The following is a 15,317-nucleotide window of genomic DNA, read 5'->3' as shown; positions in this document are numbered from 1 at the left end:
CATATAGATCAGAGGCTGATGATGAAGCTGGACTGCAACGTACCATCGCATAAGCCTACACTAAATAATACCTTCTGTCCTTCAGCAATAAAGGCTCTTGCTACGGTAGGACGTCAGGGTCCCCTTCCAGACGCCTGTGTTTTTATCTGCACGTTCCATCCCTTGCTTTAAAGGACAGCCATGCAGACCCACCCAACAGCTAAGTGTTTAATTAGATGTCATACGAATAGTATGTTTCCTTGGCTACTCTTCAAAGCTCATGTATTTTCACAAGATCAGCAAATACACGGGCAGGGTATTCCAACTGCTTGGAGTGGGCCAATAATATATTTGCCATGAGTCAAATTACAATCTGCAGAGATTTTGGAAACGTGTAGGTCTTGTCGGCTCGTATGGATCATAGGACCCGGGTAGAGGACTAGTAGCAGAAAATGTCACTGCTAGGGTGGAAGGCTACTATATAGCGGGAGCGAGGGCTTCCTGTGCCCCACTCACTTAACAATACAATCATTACTTTCTATGATTGGAAGGAAATTTCTACAAAGACATACAAATGCAGGAAACAAAACAACGTCCATTCATGGAGAGCTCAAAAACACTATGCAAGACCGAATTTTACTGGGGGTGGGAGTGGATTGTAGAATGTCACGGTATAGGGATTACAAAAGCTTTAATAAAAAAGGGACCTGTCGGGTGAATTTGGGACGTTAAAAGCAGGTCCTTGTCAAAAAAGAGGATGAGAGGAGTCTGAGGGTCTCAATGCAGTTGATTAGTGGCCCCATACCCCACTAATAGGACCGGTCATCAATAGAGATGAGCAAGTAGTATTCGATAGATTACCTCCCCTGCATAGATATTGGTGTAAAAAAGCGCCAGGGAAGGTGGGTGACCAATTACACCAATAACTATGCAGGGGAGGTATTTGATCGAATAATACTCGCTCAGCTCTAGTCATCAATAGTTTTAGCACAGAAAATCCCTTTAATACAGGATCTGACGCAGATAGCCAAGACTGACAAGCAGCACACTGCTAAATGGTTAGCTTTTCCTAGAAACAGTGCCACTCTTTTATAAAGGCTGTCTCTGGTATTGCAGGCCTTGGACAAAAGTGCTGTTTTCTCCACCTGTGTTTTCTCCACCTGTGTTCACACCAGCTATCCCAGGGTAAGGGTTGGCTTTTGGGTAGCTAATTTTCCAACCTTGCCCTCATAGATCATAGGTCTTTATTCAATAGTACTGGTTTACACGTTCAGCTGCAACCTCTGCAGCCCCTTTACTTATAGCCCCAATTATATGTGTACTGCAGCTTAAACTGGTATTCTAAGTGTGAATTACGCCCAATTTATTTCTAGCGCCAGTTGTATTCTATGGGCAATCACAGTAAATATCGATATCATTAGGTTGAGCTGCTACTGACATCATATATGGGAGAAGTGGCCGAGCGTGCTTATGGACTTCTTCACTGAACACTGAAACTTCTAGCCAAGAAAGTGACTCTCTTAGGCTCATACAAAGATCAAAACAGTAGAGTCAGACATTTGTGAGGCCGCCTATGTATATTCTGGCCTGTACAGAGCCACTGAATGGCCATTACGGAGGATGGGTGGTGAGAGCATCATAGATCACTAAAGTGGTGGAGACAATAATATCCCCGTGCCCGAGCTTAACCCTCTCTACTATTTGATATGCCATATTCACTGACACCAAACAAACCATGGTATAGAAATAAAAAGGTCACCACCTAATATACTTTGGGGAAAATTCATTATAACTGGCATTTTATATGCTATCCTTAAACTCTATTAAGAAATGTATAGTTCTTAATACATTTGGCGTATCTTGGACTATCCAAGTTACATAGTAAATGAGGTTGGATGAAGACATCAGTCCATCAAGTCCAACCTATAACCCTACAATCCCCTACAGTGTTAATCCAGATGAAAAAATACCCATGAGGCTTATGCCAATTGCCCCATTTCAGGGGAAAAATTGGAATTGGAATAAGCCTCATGGGGTTTTTCCAAGTTACAACAATTCTCATGACAGACCAGCGCGTGACCTCTGCAGCCAGGGGTGAACCTACCTTTTTTGTCGCTTGAGGCGGATGACAGAAAGCCCCCCGCCCCCTGGAGGAGGGGGAGGAGCGAAGGGGGTGGGGCGGAGCAAAGGGGGCATAGCGGAGCGGCATTAGCAGGCAGGGAGAGGACCTGCTCTCTGCCTGAGCGTGAGGGGAGGCTGCTGGAGCAGTGCTGCATCCACAGGGCCTCCCCAATCCACCGCTCGCTTCCTGTGCCGGGCTGCCGAGACGGTGACGCTAACCCAGTCCAGGACAGCTTGTCCTGGACTGGCTTAGGTAAGCAAAAATGCCGCCTCAGGTCGCCTCATGGGAGGTGCGGCGCTGTCTGCAGCCAATAGGTGGCCTCAACATGTACCGTACTTACCAACATCCTCAAACATTGATACAAGTAATACGGCCAATGAACACTGGGCCATGGATTGACTGCAGCAGTGTCACATGGGTAGCTTGTAAAATAAGGCCACCAGAGTGTCAATGATGGACGGACATATGTGGGACCGACAGAGGTTTCTGCAACTTTTTGGACAAAACTTAACTGGCTGACAACTTTTTAAAGATTTCAAGCCATGTTTAGACTGTGGTTTGGGGCTACAGTGAATCTCCAGACTTGTGCGCCAGATGGAAGTCCATACATGTGTACCATATGTCAATGCAAAAATGTATACCGTAATCTACAGTGGTGTAAGGATCCGCTCAACATACTCAATGGAACACACTGCATGAAAAAGTATTTCCAGCTTTTCTATATAAAGCCACAACTTTCCTAGGAAACTCCCTTATTGTCTACCCTACTTTTTATAATGCAACCAGATCACCAAGCAAGTGGTTTTTTTTATTTTAATATAACTATTTTTTACCCCGATGCTATGCCTTTCCTCCACTAAAATAGATTCCTATAAAAGGCTCAACCACATAGTCCGACACCTCTGCAGTCTGTGCCTGGTTGTCAGACATGTTCAGCCCTTCCCCCCCATATATATTATCACAGAATTCCAATGAATCATTAGCCAAATCCACAGCAAATGTTTTCATGCAGCTGATATTTTAGGTGTACGGGTCATGCATCCCCCTAAAACACAGCTAGCGGGAACGGGTCTAGGGCTTCCATGTGTTCTGTGAAGGAAACTCAAATACAGTGGCTGAATGTTAACACTTTCATGTTTGGAACGACATAATCTTACCTGCAGCTCCTGGTTAGCAGATACAACAAATAAGAACAAAACAAAAAATGAGAAGAAAAACCATTTTCAGTCTCCATGGAATAGGTTCACCATACACAGTTACAGTACAGTCACAGCAATAGATGAAGACACAACATTAAGACAGAACTTGTATGGATAGAATATTTACAAAGGAATATACAGAGGCGGCAGGATGGAGTCTGTCAGTAGGTACAGTCCAATAAGAAGCCATTAGTGGATGTAGATTGGACTACTAGTATTACCAACTTACCGTCAAGGCACTTAACACTCACAGATACTTGAGTGTTCCTTCAGATCTCTTGCCAGTGACTTCTAGGCAGTACACAGCTTCTTATAAAAGCAAAGCCATGTACTACTCGGACTCCTCTGGAGTTACCCGCTACCTAACTCTGCTACGTCTGTATATAACTTTGCAACATTAAAGGGGTTTTTCCATGAACATAACTTTATAATTATATAAATATATATACACACACACACAAAATTAAAAGTTATAAGTTTTTAAAATTTTATACAATTTTATACAATTATAGATTTCCTCCAACCATCTTAGTGGTGAATCTGTTGTCTTGACCATAGAATGTCTTACTTATTATGTCCGGGTTATCTTCTCATACATGTGGTGTCCTCCTGATAACCAGCCATGATGTCCTTATTGTGTCTGGGTTATTTTACATAGGTACATAGTAGATGACGTTGGATAAAGACATTAGTCCATCAAGTCCAACCTATAACCCTACAATCCCTACAGTCTTGATGCAGGGGAAGGCAAAAAAAAAAATACCATGAGGCTCAGGCCAATTGCCCCATTTCAGGGGAAAAAATTCCTTCCTGACTCCAAATCTGGCAGTCAGTATAAAACCCTGGATCAACGTGTCCTTAAAATCTTCTCATACATGTAGTGTCCTCTCCTGATAACCAGCCATGATGTCCTTATTGTGGTCGGGTTATCTTCTCATACATGCAGTGTTCTCCTGATAACCAGCCATGATATTCTTATTGTATCCGGGTTATCTTCTCATACATGTAGTGTCCCTGTCTAATATAACCTGTCCACGGTAAGGATATCACGGCTGGGTTTCTGACAAGTCCCAGACCACAGAAAGCTCCTGCATTCACGATCATATCCACTGACAACTGATCAAGACAACAGATGTCACCACTAAGATGAGAAAATCTTTATAACTTTAACAATGTTTAACTTTTAATTCTCTATAAATGTATATATGGTTATTTTCATGGGAAAAACCCTTAAATCATATAAAAATTACAATACATCATAATAAGCAAACTACATTTAATAAAGAAAAATACACATTGTATGTTTTTGTGATGTGTCAGTGAATCAGCTTTGCTAATATTCAGATGAGATTTACTAAGCCTCTACTATAAGCCACTGAAATCTGTTTTCCATCAAAACTGTAAAAGTAACAGCGCTTTCCGCAGCTGCCAGGCTTGGAAAATTTACTTCTATATACAAAAATAGGAAACTGTGAGTTAAGAAGCCTCATCTATTAGCCTGAGCTAAAAATGGCCATAAACCCATGTAATACTACACTTTCCCTGTAGAGGCGCTGCAGGAGAATTAAACACTTCCTGCCTGCTTCCCCTGATGGCTGGGGATTCCTGTAACACAACACTTTGATCAGACTGTTGTCAGGGTCCATTATAATGTAGAAGGGGAAAAATTTAAGGATTAATTTAAGATTATCCAGACTACAATATATGGAAGAATACAGTCAAAATAATTTATCAGTAGGGACGGGGGGGTAAAGTTTCTCCCCAAGGGTGTCTTTATGCAGGTATGTTCTGTTTCAGAAGAGAAAAAGCTGTCTTTGTGGAGCCACCTAGTGGAGGTAGATACCTTATTGGACCTTATAGGTCTTTGAGCCTTAATTGGAATATTAGTGAAACCAAGGATAGGGTAACCCATTGGCAGACAGCAGTTTTTCAGCTCTTGTTAGTACAGACCAGGACGAGTGGTTGGTTAGGAAAGTGGCCATTAACCCATATTTGTTGACTTTTTGGTGCCAATTTCCAGGAGGTCTCTGCAAGTTGACCCCTTGAAGCCTCCTTTTGAGACATGGGCATATATAATATGTCTAGGAGCCCATTCTTCCAGGATTCCAGGTCACCGTTTTTGCGGGAGCCTCCTGGACATTACAGATTTGGCAACTATAACACAGGTCTAGTTGCAGACATATGTGCTGTATATATGTGGGTGGATGCTCAGGAGAGTATATTTATAGCATACATATGAGTTATGTGTAATGGGTTTGGCGATAGTAAGTGCATGCAGTTACAATACTAGCACAGTGTAATTGTAAGTCCCTGAGGATTGCGATGATGTAGCGTTCATTTTTAACTCTTACCTCTCCATCCTCAAGTTCTACATCCAGGAAGTCAAAATCTCTAAAGACCCGGAACTGTTGCTCGCTGTTTGTATCATCCATGATCTCCTGCTCCCTGATCGTATCCTCCGATGACACCAGGCTAGTCTGGTGATCGATCAAGTCCAATTCACCACATGATGAAAAAATAACCTGTAGATGGTGACATGAAAACACAGTGGTAATGGCAGGCTGCTCCCTTCAATAGCTTGTGTAGCTAATACTGGCATAGCGCATCCAGCTGGAAGGGTTTCCAGTCCACACCTAATTCCTTTGCCTGTTATTTTTAGATTGCACTTTGGCTATTTATGTTGGACAGGTGCCTTCGAATTGAAGTTGGATAAAGTGACGACTTCAGACTAAAGGAACTTGGCCAAGGGGAGCGAGACTGCTCGGCTTCCTCAGAGAGACGTACTTGGTATTGTGTAAATGTTTACACGAGATGTTTGGAATGGCTGAAAGCTAAAGAAATGATAAGCATCATTGTGGCTGTGGGAAAGGATCCGGCCATCGAATTAGGAGCTTTATGAGAACACTCGAAGCTCATTCTCTAAGGAGCTGTATACACAGACCATAGATGGCGTCTAATATCATGAACATTTTATATCATGTTTTCTGGGAATCATTGGATTATTTTACTGAATGGTTATTCATAATGTGAAAATTTTTAGGCTATATCCCAACAGTATTAACACATCTCAGTATCAAGTAACCGAGCCTGGGCCCCAATGCTAAATCTGTAATGTGGCCCCTACCTTGTGATATATAGAGTAGTGGTATATTATATGGAGCAGAACGACTTCAAGGCCCCCTCAGGGTCTGGTAGTGAATGCTACTGCTATACCACTTAGCTAAGACCCTGGGTCTTCTGCAACCACATCAGATTTTTCCTATTGACTATAATGGTAATATCTTACCATGTTTTAAGTAAATATAATATTGTGGTTTTCTATAGAAGCTTTTCCAGCAATTGTCATATCCAACCCAATGTGGCAAGTGATGAAGCATCTTGCCAAACCATCAATGGGTCACTAGTATACATTGATGGAGATTTTCTCTGGACAGAGGCCACCTAGGCCCAAAGGCCTAAAACTGTAACAAGGTTCCCGATTTGTATAAAGTGAAGCAGCCTTCCCTGCTAATATTGGCATCAACTTTGTCCTGATTGGGGACTGTTTCTTTAAAATGTGTACATACCTATACCTATAATGCTAGGTTAGGATCACCTGAATCAAACTGTTTTTCTCCTTGTATATCACTGCCTCCTCGGCAGAGATGGTGATGTTATTTTTTTTATCAATATGCAAGTTAGCTCTTGGGAGCAATGAGATTGTTGCTGTTGCTCCAAAGACATAAGCAAAAATACCCTCATCGCTCCACAGAGCTCATTTGTAACAGCGATACCTGAGCAAGAGAGGCATCACAAGTAGAAAACACCATTTGATTCAGGTCTTTGTGGGGCTGTGTTGATTTGCTGGTATCTGGTCAAAGAGGCCCTTTATATGTATCGTATTGTTACGCGTAGATGTTCCCTTTTTGTAGTATGTTATGTGTAAAACTGTTTGTTTCTTGTGTGTTGGGTTATGTTGGCTCTCCTTGGTGGCAATAGTAGTGTTTATGCCCTTTCCAATATAGCTTCAGGAAACTGAGGCCTGGGATTCAATCTGTGGAGAAGATGACACACCATCATGGGTGCACACAGGCATAGGGTTCCATGTTCCCCACAATGAGTCGCATAATAAACCTAATTTTTGTGCCACTGGTGGGTGGCACAAAATTCGACCTCTATGTATCCCAGTCATCTAGGCCTCCCGTACAGTCCCGTACTGTATTCTATTATTTGCCAAACTGGCTATATCATTGGAGACTGTGGCTGCTTGGTAAACTTGTCTCTGTTGCGACCCATCCTACATTACATTGCATTGATAGAGGGAACCAACCATTGACACTCTCAACCCTAACGTAACTCAGCCTTCAGTTTGTGGATTTCCATAAGCAATTCATAAAACTGGCAGAAGAACCCTTGGGTGTCCCCCAAAAACCAAGGCCCACATGTCCAAGTGTAGCTCCTAGAACTAGGCCCCTGTCTCTGGTTAGGTGTTGGGTCCCACCTTAATCAATACTGTCAGTCTGATGGCAATATGTCACAGGGCATGGGAACGTATTTAGGTATGTCATTTTAGATACTTACAGAAGGGTTTTTGCTGAGCCCCACTTCTTGACCACAGAGGGTGAGAACGTTCACCAGTTTCTCCCGCGTTTTCTTCTAAAGAAAAACATAAATGTAATGAAAGCAATAAAGGCTCAAAAGAATACAGGACATATAATATAAAAAGTTAGACAAATATGCAAATACATGAAGACAACTAGAAACCTTCCTGCAGATCGCAAGGTACTGGTGTCAGTAATGGACAAGATATGTCAGGATTTACACGTCTAGATCAGATATACAATGTTAAGCGACAAGCAAGCAAAGTCTACAAACTGGAACATGAATAATGCCCGTTTAGGAAAAAAAAAAATAAAAAAAATCACTCCTGACCCCATAACATGAGGGGACAGTCTTCTATCATGGCAGAGAAGGAGCGATGAACCTTGCCAGCCAACACAAGAAATGTCTGTTCTGGTCTAATACACTTTGGAAAGCAGAACAATCGCAGTCGTAAAAATTGCTTTGACTGACAGTAAAAGGCTCATATTTCAAGAATACCCATCAACAACAGAAATGTAATAACCCAGACAAGCGGGAGGGAGGAAGGAATTTGTGCACAGCCTGTTTAATATATCCGCTGCTTCACTGCTCACATTCCTTACATTTCAGCGCGCCGGCCCTTCATCTAACCACAAAACACGGGAAGAGAAATCTGCCGAGAGAAATGATGGACGTTACCTGAGATGACTGAGGTCGTTTCCAGCTAACAGGGACTAAAGCATTGGAATTGGATCCAGAAGAGGTGGAAGATGTGCTCCGTGTAACCGGCATAGCTCTGGATTTACCGTCTCGTCCAGTAGAGCTCTGAAGGTCATCAAATCTTCTGCCTATAATTGGAGTCTAAGAGGGGAAAATTACTTGTATATGGTTTTCCATCTGCATTAGAGATGATGGTGGGAAGGCCTTCAACCGATTTTCTTTGCTTCTATACAAAGCATTAAAAAGGTTGAAAGCTAAATTAAAATTGGTACGAAAATATTTGGAAAGTAAATTTTCACAACAGAAATTGCCGTAAAGAAAGACTCTGTTGTAACGCTCATTCTTCTAGAAGACGGCAATAATTCCTCAGCAGGCAGAGACAAGCAAGGAAGCAGCTGCCTGGAGTCAAGTGCAAGTAAAAGGCACTTGTTAAAGACGTCTAGGGTCAGACTGGACTTATGTCAGCACTTAAGAGTACACCGTCTCAGCGGAGATTTATCCGCCTCCTCGTGATCTATATTGATTCCCAATCGGAGAATGGGGTGGTTCTTTGTTCTCGTTGTTTTAGTGTCTTTTTCATTCATTTTCTCACATTTTACAGGTATAAAGTGATTTAAATAATGAAAATATAAATGCAAAATAAGGATCTTTTTACGACTCCATAGACGTCTATGTAGACAATGCAGCCGTGAATCTATTTACATATTTAAAAATACAGTCTGTGTAAAAGACGTACGGATATATATGTCCATATCAATAGTCACAATAACTAACAGTATCTTTATGATTGGGTCCTTTTAAGGCTTCATGCATGCAACCCAATAGTGTCTTTTGTTCCATGTGTTTGTTCCGATTTTTTTTTTACATTATATCTAGAGATGAGCGAACCGTAAAATGTTCGATAATCGTTTCGAGTAGTCCCTCAATATTCAACTACTTGAATCAAATATTGAATCCTATTATACTCTATGGGGGAAAAATGCTCGTTTCAGGGGTAGGCAACATTCGATCAAATTGAACTTACCAAGTCCGTGCAGCGTCCCTGGGTGTCTTCCGGCTCTGAATTCACTCTGCCAGGCATTGGGCCTGGGCAGAGCCGACTGCGCATGCCCGCACTACAAGAAAATGGCCATTTTCTTGTAGCTCGGGCATGCGCAGTCGGCTCTGCCCAGGCCCGATGCCTGGCAGAGTGAATTCAGAGCCGGAAGACGCCGCGGGGACGCTGTGTGGAGAAGACTCCTAAAGGTAGGAGAAGAACCAGTGTTGATTGGCCGACTGTATAGCATTCGGCCAATCAACGCTGGTTCTGCATCAAATTTTTCCATTCGAATAGCGAGTGGTACTCGATCGAGTACGAGTATTTCAAATACCGTAGTATTCGATCGAATACCTACTCGATTGAATACTACTCGCTCATCTCTGATTATATCCTTTTTTTCAAGGATCCGATCTCCCACATTGAAATCAATGGAATGGTGAAAAAAAATGGACGACACTTGTATGTCAGAGTGTTATTAGAGTGCCTTCCCTTTGCAAAAAAGATTTTACATGGACAACACTTGGATAAGAAAAATCTTTAACGTGAAAGGGTTCTAAATCTGAACAATAAACTAAGCCTAGGCAATTTTAATTTCCATTGAGCTATAAGTCATGTTATGTTATACCTGAGAGACATCAAAGTGAAAATCAAGCGTCTTCCCAGGAAGTTCCTTAGAGGAGCTGGTCCATAGTCGGCTGATCTCAAGCTTTGTCAGGTCTCCATGCTGATACGCTGGTAACACCAGGCTGGCAGATCTTGATACAACTAGTTTCAAGATATTCAGAGCTTCTTTCCAGTGAACACTCTGGTAGAGAAGAAAAAAAAAATAATAAAATACTGTTACATGAATGTTGTTATACCCACATCAATCCATATTCACCACCACGTTCCAGCACTGGAATATACAATACATATTAGACAAGCAACAGATCTCCTCAGATAGGGGAGTGGGGAGGTGACAGCTCCAGGATTACTGTGCTGTCTATCTTCAGCTTTTCCACTTATTAGCTGGTTTAATTGAATTTGGCTGATAAGGGCTGAGATAAGGAGTCCGTTACCTCTGTATGTAATGCATGCTGACTCAAATCCAGCTCTGCTACATCAGTTTGCACATCAGCTTCATACTGTAGTAATGCATAGCAGATAGCAGAGCAAGTGAAACCCTGCCCACCAATGTGCCGTGAAATCCAGGAAGTGAAGAGAGCACAAAGCCTTCAGGCTGCAGAACAAGAGTTATGGGAATACCTCTTAAAGGAGGACTTTTCACAACCTATACCAATGCCACCTTTACATTATTTACAAGGAATCTCTCCACTGATTCTGGTACAGCTGGAATTTTTTTGTCTAACCCTATTAAAGAATGCAGAACCAGAGTTGGTGGAGGTGGCGAAAGGTCCTATTTAAAGGCATTGTCCAGGATATTGAGCTAGGTGTTTTCTCCCAATAAAAATTATCTTGGCTAAGTCGTGTTATTTCCCTGTCTGTACTGACTGGAAGTGCACTACAGAAGAAGCTAGGCCAGAAAAATCTGTGTTATTATATGAAAAGGTTTATTTTTACCTGAACATATTTTTCAATGGTCTTCAGCACTTCCATGTTGAATTGTTTTCCAGGAATCATCGACATATCCATGTGGCTGAGAAGACTGTAGATAATTTGCAGAAGGGACTGCTGCATGCTGGGAAGGCCCTTTTCTAGTAACTGGGGGATACATATAGAAAACATACAGGTAAAAAATTATATACATACTCAACACTAAAGGACATAAAGCCATTGCCACAAGTACGAATCAATTACCTCCGCTAAGTAAGTCACCATGTTGAGCGTAATATCAGTAAATGCTTCATGGAGGTATCTGCAGACGACGTTCACCCACGTGGAGCAGTCTCTGGTGTAGCTGTGTGTTTTGTACAGGGTCATGACATGGGCCAAGTTGGACAATTTGGGATTCTTTTCCTCTAGGCATACCTAGCAAAGAGGACAAGTTTACGGCCTTGTACATTTGTACTGTCCAAGGCACAAGGCAGACAAATATCTGTTAGTATCAAACCTGTGCGATTCTCTCTGCCGCCTCCTTGCAGAAGTTGTTTGGACTTTCAAAATGTTGGATTAAATGAGGCAGCAGACACAAAATGTTCAGAGGAAAACCTGGAGACAAAGAAACAAGGAGTCATTTCAAGGATGGTCAAATACTTCTGTTTCAAGGCGATTCTTCCCTATTGCCTCTGTGGACAAGCTCGGCTGAGCATGTGCAAGTTGTAGATGGGTATGGGTAGATCTGGTATCAGCTTATCTATTGTAATGAAAAAAAGATTGGACATATAAAAGCCAACATGTCCAATCTGTCCATTGGGACAGATGGAGCATGCCCTGAAAAAGTCAGTAGGTTTGGTCAACATTAGCAAATGTGTTTGGGCACCTTAAGCAAGAACTTCTCCAAACAAGACAATGGGTGAAAATACATCATCATACCCAAACAGCTAGATCCACAGCAATAAGAAGTGGTGGTATATTATATATATATATATTTATTCCCTCTCATCCCCATATTGTGGGTAAAAATTGCGGAATTGTTAAATATTACCTGTGAAAATGCTGAATTTCCCCATAGACTTATATGAGGAGGAGGCAAATATGAAAAAGGCAGCCAAAAAGTAGTGAAAAATGTAAGTGTTTTGCAGCACTTTGCATGGTGAACAAGCAGTGTGGCTCCCGGGATTACCAGGAGCAGCTGATCTACGGAGGTCGATCTGAAGGATAGGCCATCAATATTAGAAAATGGCTAACCCCTTGAAATACACAAACTTACCTATGACCTGTGTAGAGTCCACCATGGAGACACGAGAAACAGGGGTGAGCATACTGAAGAGCTGAAGAGTCAAGTCTGTTGTCGTAAGAGATGTGAACCCTTTAAGAAGAAGCTGCTGCAGCCCAGAGAAGTCCGACCATTTCAGCTGCCCTTGTAGCTTCTCCAGCTTTTCCCTATTTTCAGACTTGTCCAGGGGCAAATGACTCAAAAGTTTGTTCAACAGTCTGAGGGCCATCAAATACTCAAATTCAAAGTCAGATTCCATGAGGGCTACGGCGACCCAGAATATGGTGGCCAGCAGGTTAGTTGGATTGTTAATGTGGGAGGGATCAGTCACATTGTCTTTTAGAGAGGATGAACTTCTAGTTTTTGGAGAGAATCCCTGTTGAGTACAAGCTTGGATCCTGTCCAAAGTGGCACTTCGAGGAGGATCTGAGGACTTGTCCACCACACCAAACTTCTTCGGGACAGAGAAGCTCCTCTGGTGTCGGCTCCGCTCCGCAGTGGCCGTACTGCCACCCACCATCCCCGAATTGACATTCAGCTGGCCAGTGCTTTTCCGGTTTGCAGTTAACTTTGTATTAGAAGTCAGGTCAGGAGAGGACGACCTGTGAATAACAACAATTTTATCAAAAAAAATGTGGTCACCTCTATGCAATATTTTTACCTAGTGCACTGAAAACGGGAAGAGTCACTGTCACAATGCTACTGCAAGAATATTTCGGATTTTTCCCCTCTCCTCTATGTCAGACCTACTTTTAGGAAAAGTGGCGTGTGGGGCACAAAACAAAAAACAGCGTGTTTGCACTAAAAACCAAACTTGTTAGTTAAAAATCCCACCAATGAGGCTCATTTACAAAAATGTCCCGCTTTAATAAATGAGGCCCCAGGGTCTGGTCTATAGTAAACTGCAGAGTATTGGTACATCATAGTAACACATACAGCTGCTTTCTTTTACAAACAGTTCCACAGCTGTCCAGTGCGGCAAATCCACTCCAGTAAAGTGCAATACCACCTACAACCTATGGACAGGTGTGGCGCTGTTTTTGAAAGAAAGCAGCTATGCTTTCCTAACTGTAATGGCACCGCCATGTGATGCTGACTAAGCTGAAGGATGAGAATTAGATTTATATTATGTAATGTAACACTCTACTGCTCAAGCATTAAGCAAATGCACCATTAATTCCAGAGCCTCGCCAATATCTGCTGCATTTGTAAGACATATGTCAGGATAATGGCCGCACATTCCTAGGTATTAAGCATTATCCATTTTCTAAATCCTGATAAGTGTGTTGGCAACATTAGCTGTAAAGTACTGGAGCAGCGCACAAGGAAATACCAGATATGGCTGGATACAAGAGGTCGGGGTGTGGTGGCCGGAGCCAAAGCCATGTAACCCTTTCATATACAAAGCGTGGGTCAAGACATATCTAAGGGGTTGTCCATGGAATTTTTTTTTCCCACTTAGTTTTGTTTTTTTTTAAGATGCTATACCTAGGGGTTCTGGGCTGCTTCCATTCCCATGTGATTGGACTAGCACTTACTCCCGGGGTTGCTTTGCCTCCTCCTTCTTCTCCATTTTTCACAGGTAGTTACCGGTGCCATTGGGGGTTTGCCAACTATTCGTGAAAAAGGGAGAGGAAGGATGAGGCGGAGACACTGGGGACAGGTGCTTGTACCGATGATGAAACTCTGGATCGGAACCAAGCCAGAACTCCTAGGCACACAACCACTGGCGTAACTCGGAATGGCGGGGCCCCGTGGTGAACTTTTGCATGTACGGTGAGTGAGCAGCATGCTCCCGGCATATAAAGTAGCTGTGCTGTCCCGAAGCAGCTGATCTGTGGGAGTCCTGGGTGTCGGTCCCTCACAGACCTATTATTGATGACCTATCCTACGGATAAGCCATCCATATTAGAAGGCAGATAACCCATGTAACATGTCATGTTCTTGCACTGTACCAGACACCAGACTACCCAGCTTGAATGCAGATTTCAGCATACCTGGACAGCACCGCCAGCAGATCGCTGTTCTTCAGGCAGTCAGACAAGTTATCAACCGCGGCTTCCAGAGTAAGGAGGACTTCCATGACATAGCCCTGCCATCAAAATAAAATGTCACTACATATAACAACTTGGAATTAGCGATATTAATTGAAGCTATGCGAAATCAAGAAAATGCAATAAAATAAATCAATACAACCACCAGCAATTTCTGAGTTTTTTCTTAGGCTAGGTTCCCACTTGCAGTTCGTAACAACAGTGGTATCTCGCGGACCCCATAGATTACAATGGGGTCCGAGTGGGTGTCCGTTGCGTTTTCGCTGTTTTTTATTGCCTTAGTATAGGTGATCAGTATGGGTTTGATACCTGGGAACCCCACAAATCAGCTGCTCGAAGAGTCTTTTAATTTACAGGCCAATGATGTCACATTTGTTTATCATGTGTCCTGTGTGCAGCTCAGTCCCATTCAAGCAAATAGGTCTTAGATGCAATACCAAGCACAGTTCATAGGCAACGTACAGCACTGTGCTTGGTATTCAGTGAAGAGGACACAGTGTTCATCCAAATGCTGTGTAGTAGTACTGTAGATCTGTGAGGGTCCTGGTTGTCAGTCCCCTACTGATCTGATATCCTAAGGATATGACCATCTTTAATTCTTCGAAAGCCCCTTTAAGCTCACTCAACACTGCAGCCCCTTCAAGCGGCCATTGGGGAGTGTCACACCACTGATTTTGAGGACCTTTCCTAAGGATAAGGTCATCAATATTTCACTCTCGGAAAAGCCCCTTTAAAAGAATCTCCATCTTTGGGGCTGCCCCTTACTATTCATGCACAGTTATTGTTGATTTCTAAAGAGTTAATGTTATGAAGATGGCTGCTAAAATTA

The 15,317-nt window shown here is 42.6% G+C and overlaps 1 protein-coding gene across 3 annotated transcripts in view; it reads right to left on the bottom strand.

Annotated features, from left to right (window-relative positions):
• FRY (FRY microtubule binding protein) overlaps positions 1-15,317 on the bottom strand; it is a 203,376-nt gene that overhangs the window by 26,624 nt on the left and 161,435 nt on the right. For all 3 annotated transcript variants that reach the window (XM_075265973.1, XM_075265972.1, XM_075265974.1), the window contains exons 43-51: positions 14,432-14,526; positions 12,429-13,036; positions 11,670-11,767; positions 11,417-11,587; positions 11,180-11,320; positions 10,245-10,424; positions 8,560-8,721; positions 7,861-7,935; positions 5,652-5,822 (exon numbers count right to left, since the gene is read on the bottom strand). In XM_075265973.1, the coding sequence (XP_075122074.1) occupies positions 5,652-5,822; positions 7,861-7,935; positions 8,560-8,721; positions 10,245-10,424; positions 11,180-11,320; positions 11,417-11,587; positions 11,670-11,767; positions 12,429-13,036; positions 14,432-14,526 (1,701 nt within the window). The remainder of the gene's footprint in view (positions 1-5,651; positions 5,823-7,860; positions 7,936-8,559; positions 8,722-10,244; positions 10,425-11,179; positions 11,321-11,416; positions 11,588-11,669; positions 11,768-12,428; positions 13,037-14,431; positions 14,527-15,317) is intronic.

This window comes from Leptodactylus fuscus, chromosome 2 (assembly GCF_031893055.1).
Source record: "Leptodactylus fuscus isolate aLepFus1 chromosome 2, aLepFus1.hap2, whole genome shotgun sequence".
Classification (NCBI taxonomy): domain Eukaryota; kingdom Metazoa; phylum Chordata; class Amphibia; order Anura; family Leptodactylidae; genus Leptodactylus; species Leptodactylus fuscus.
Note: the sequence above shows the minus strand (reverse complement) of the source record. Positions and strands in the feature narration are given on the sequence as shown.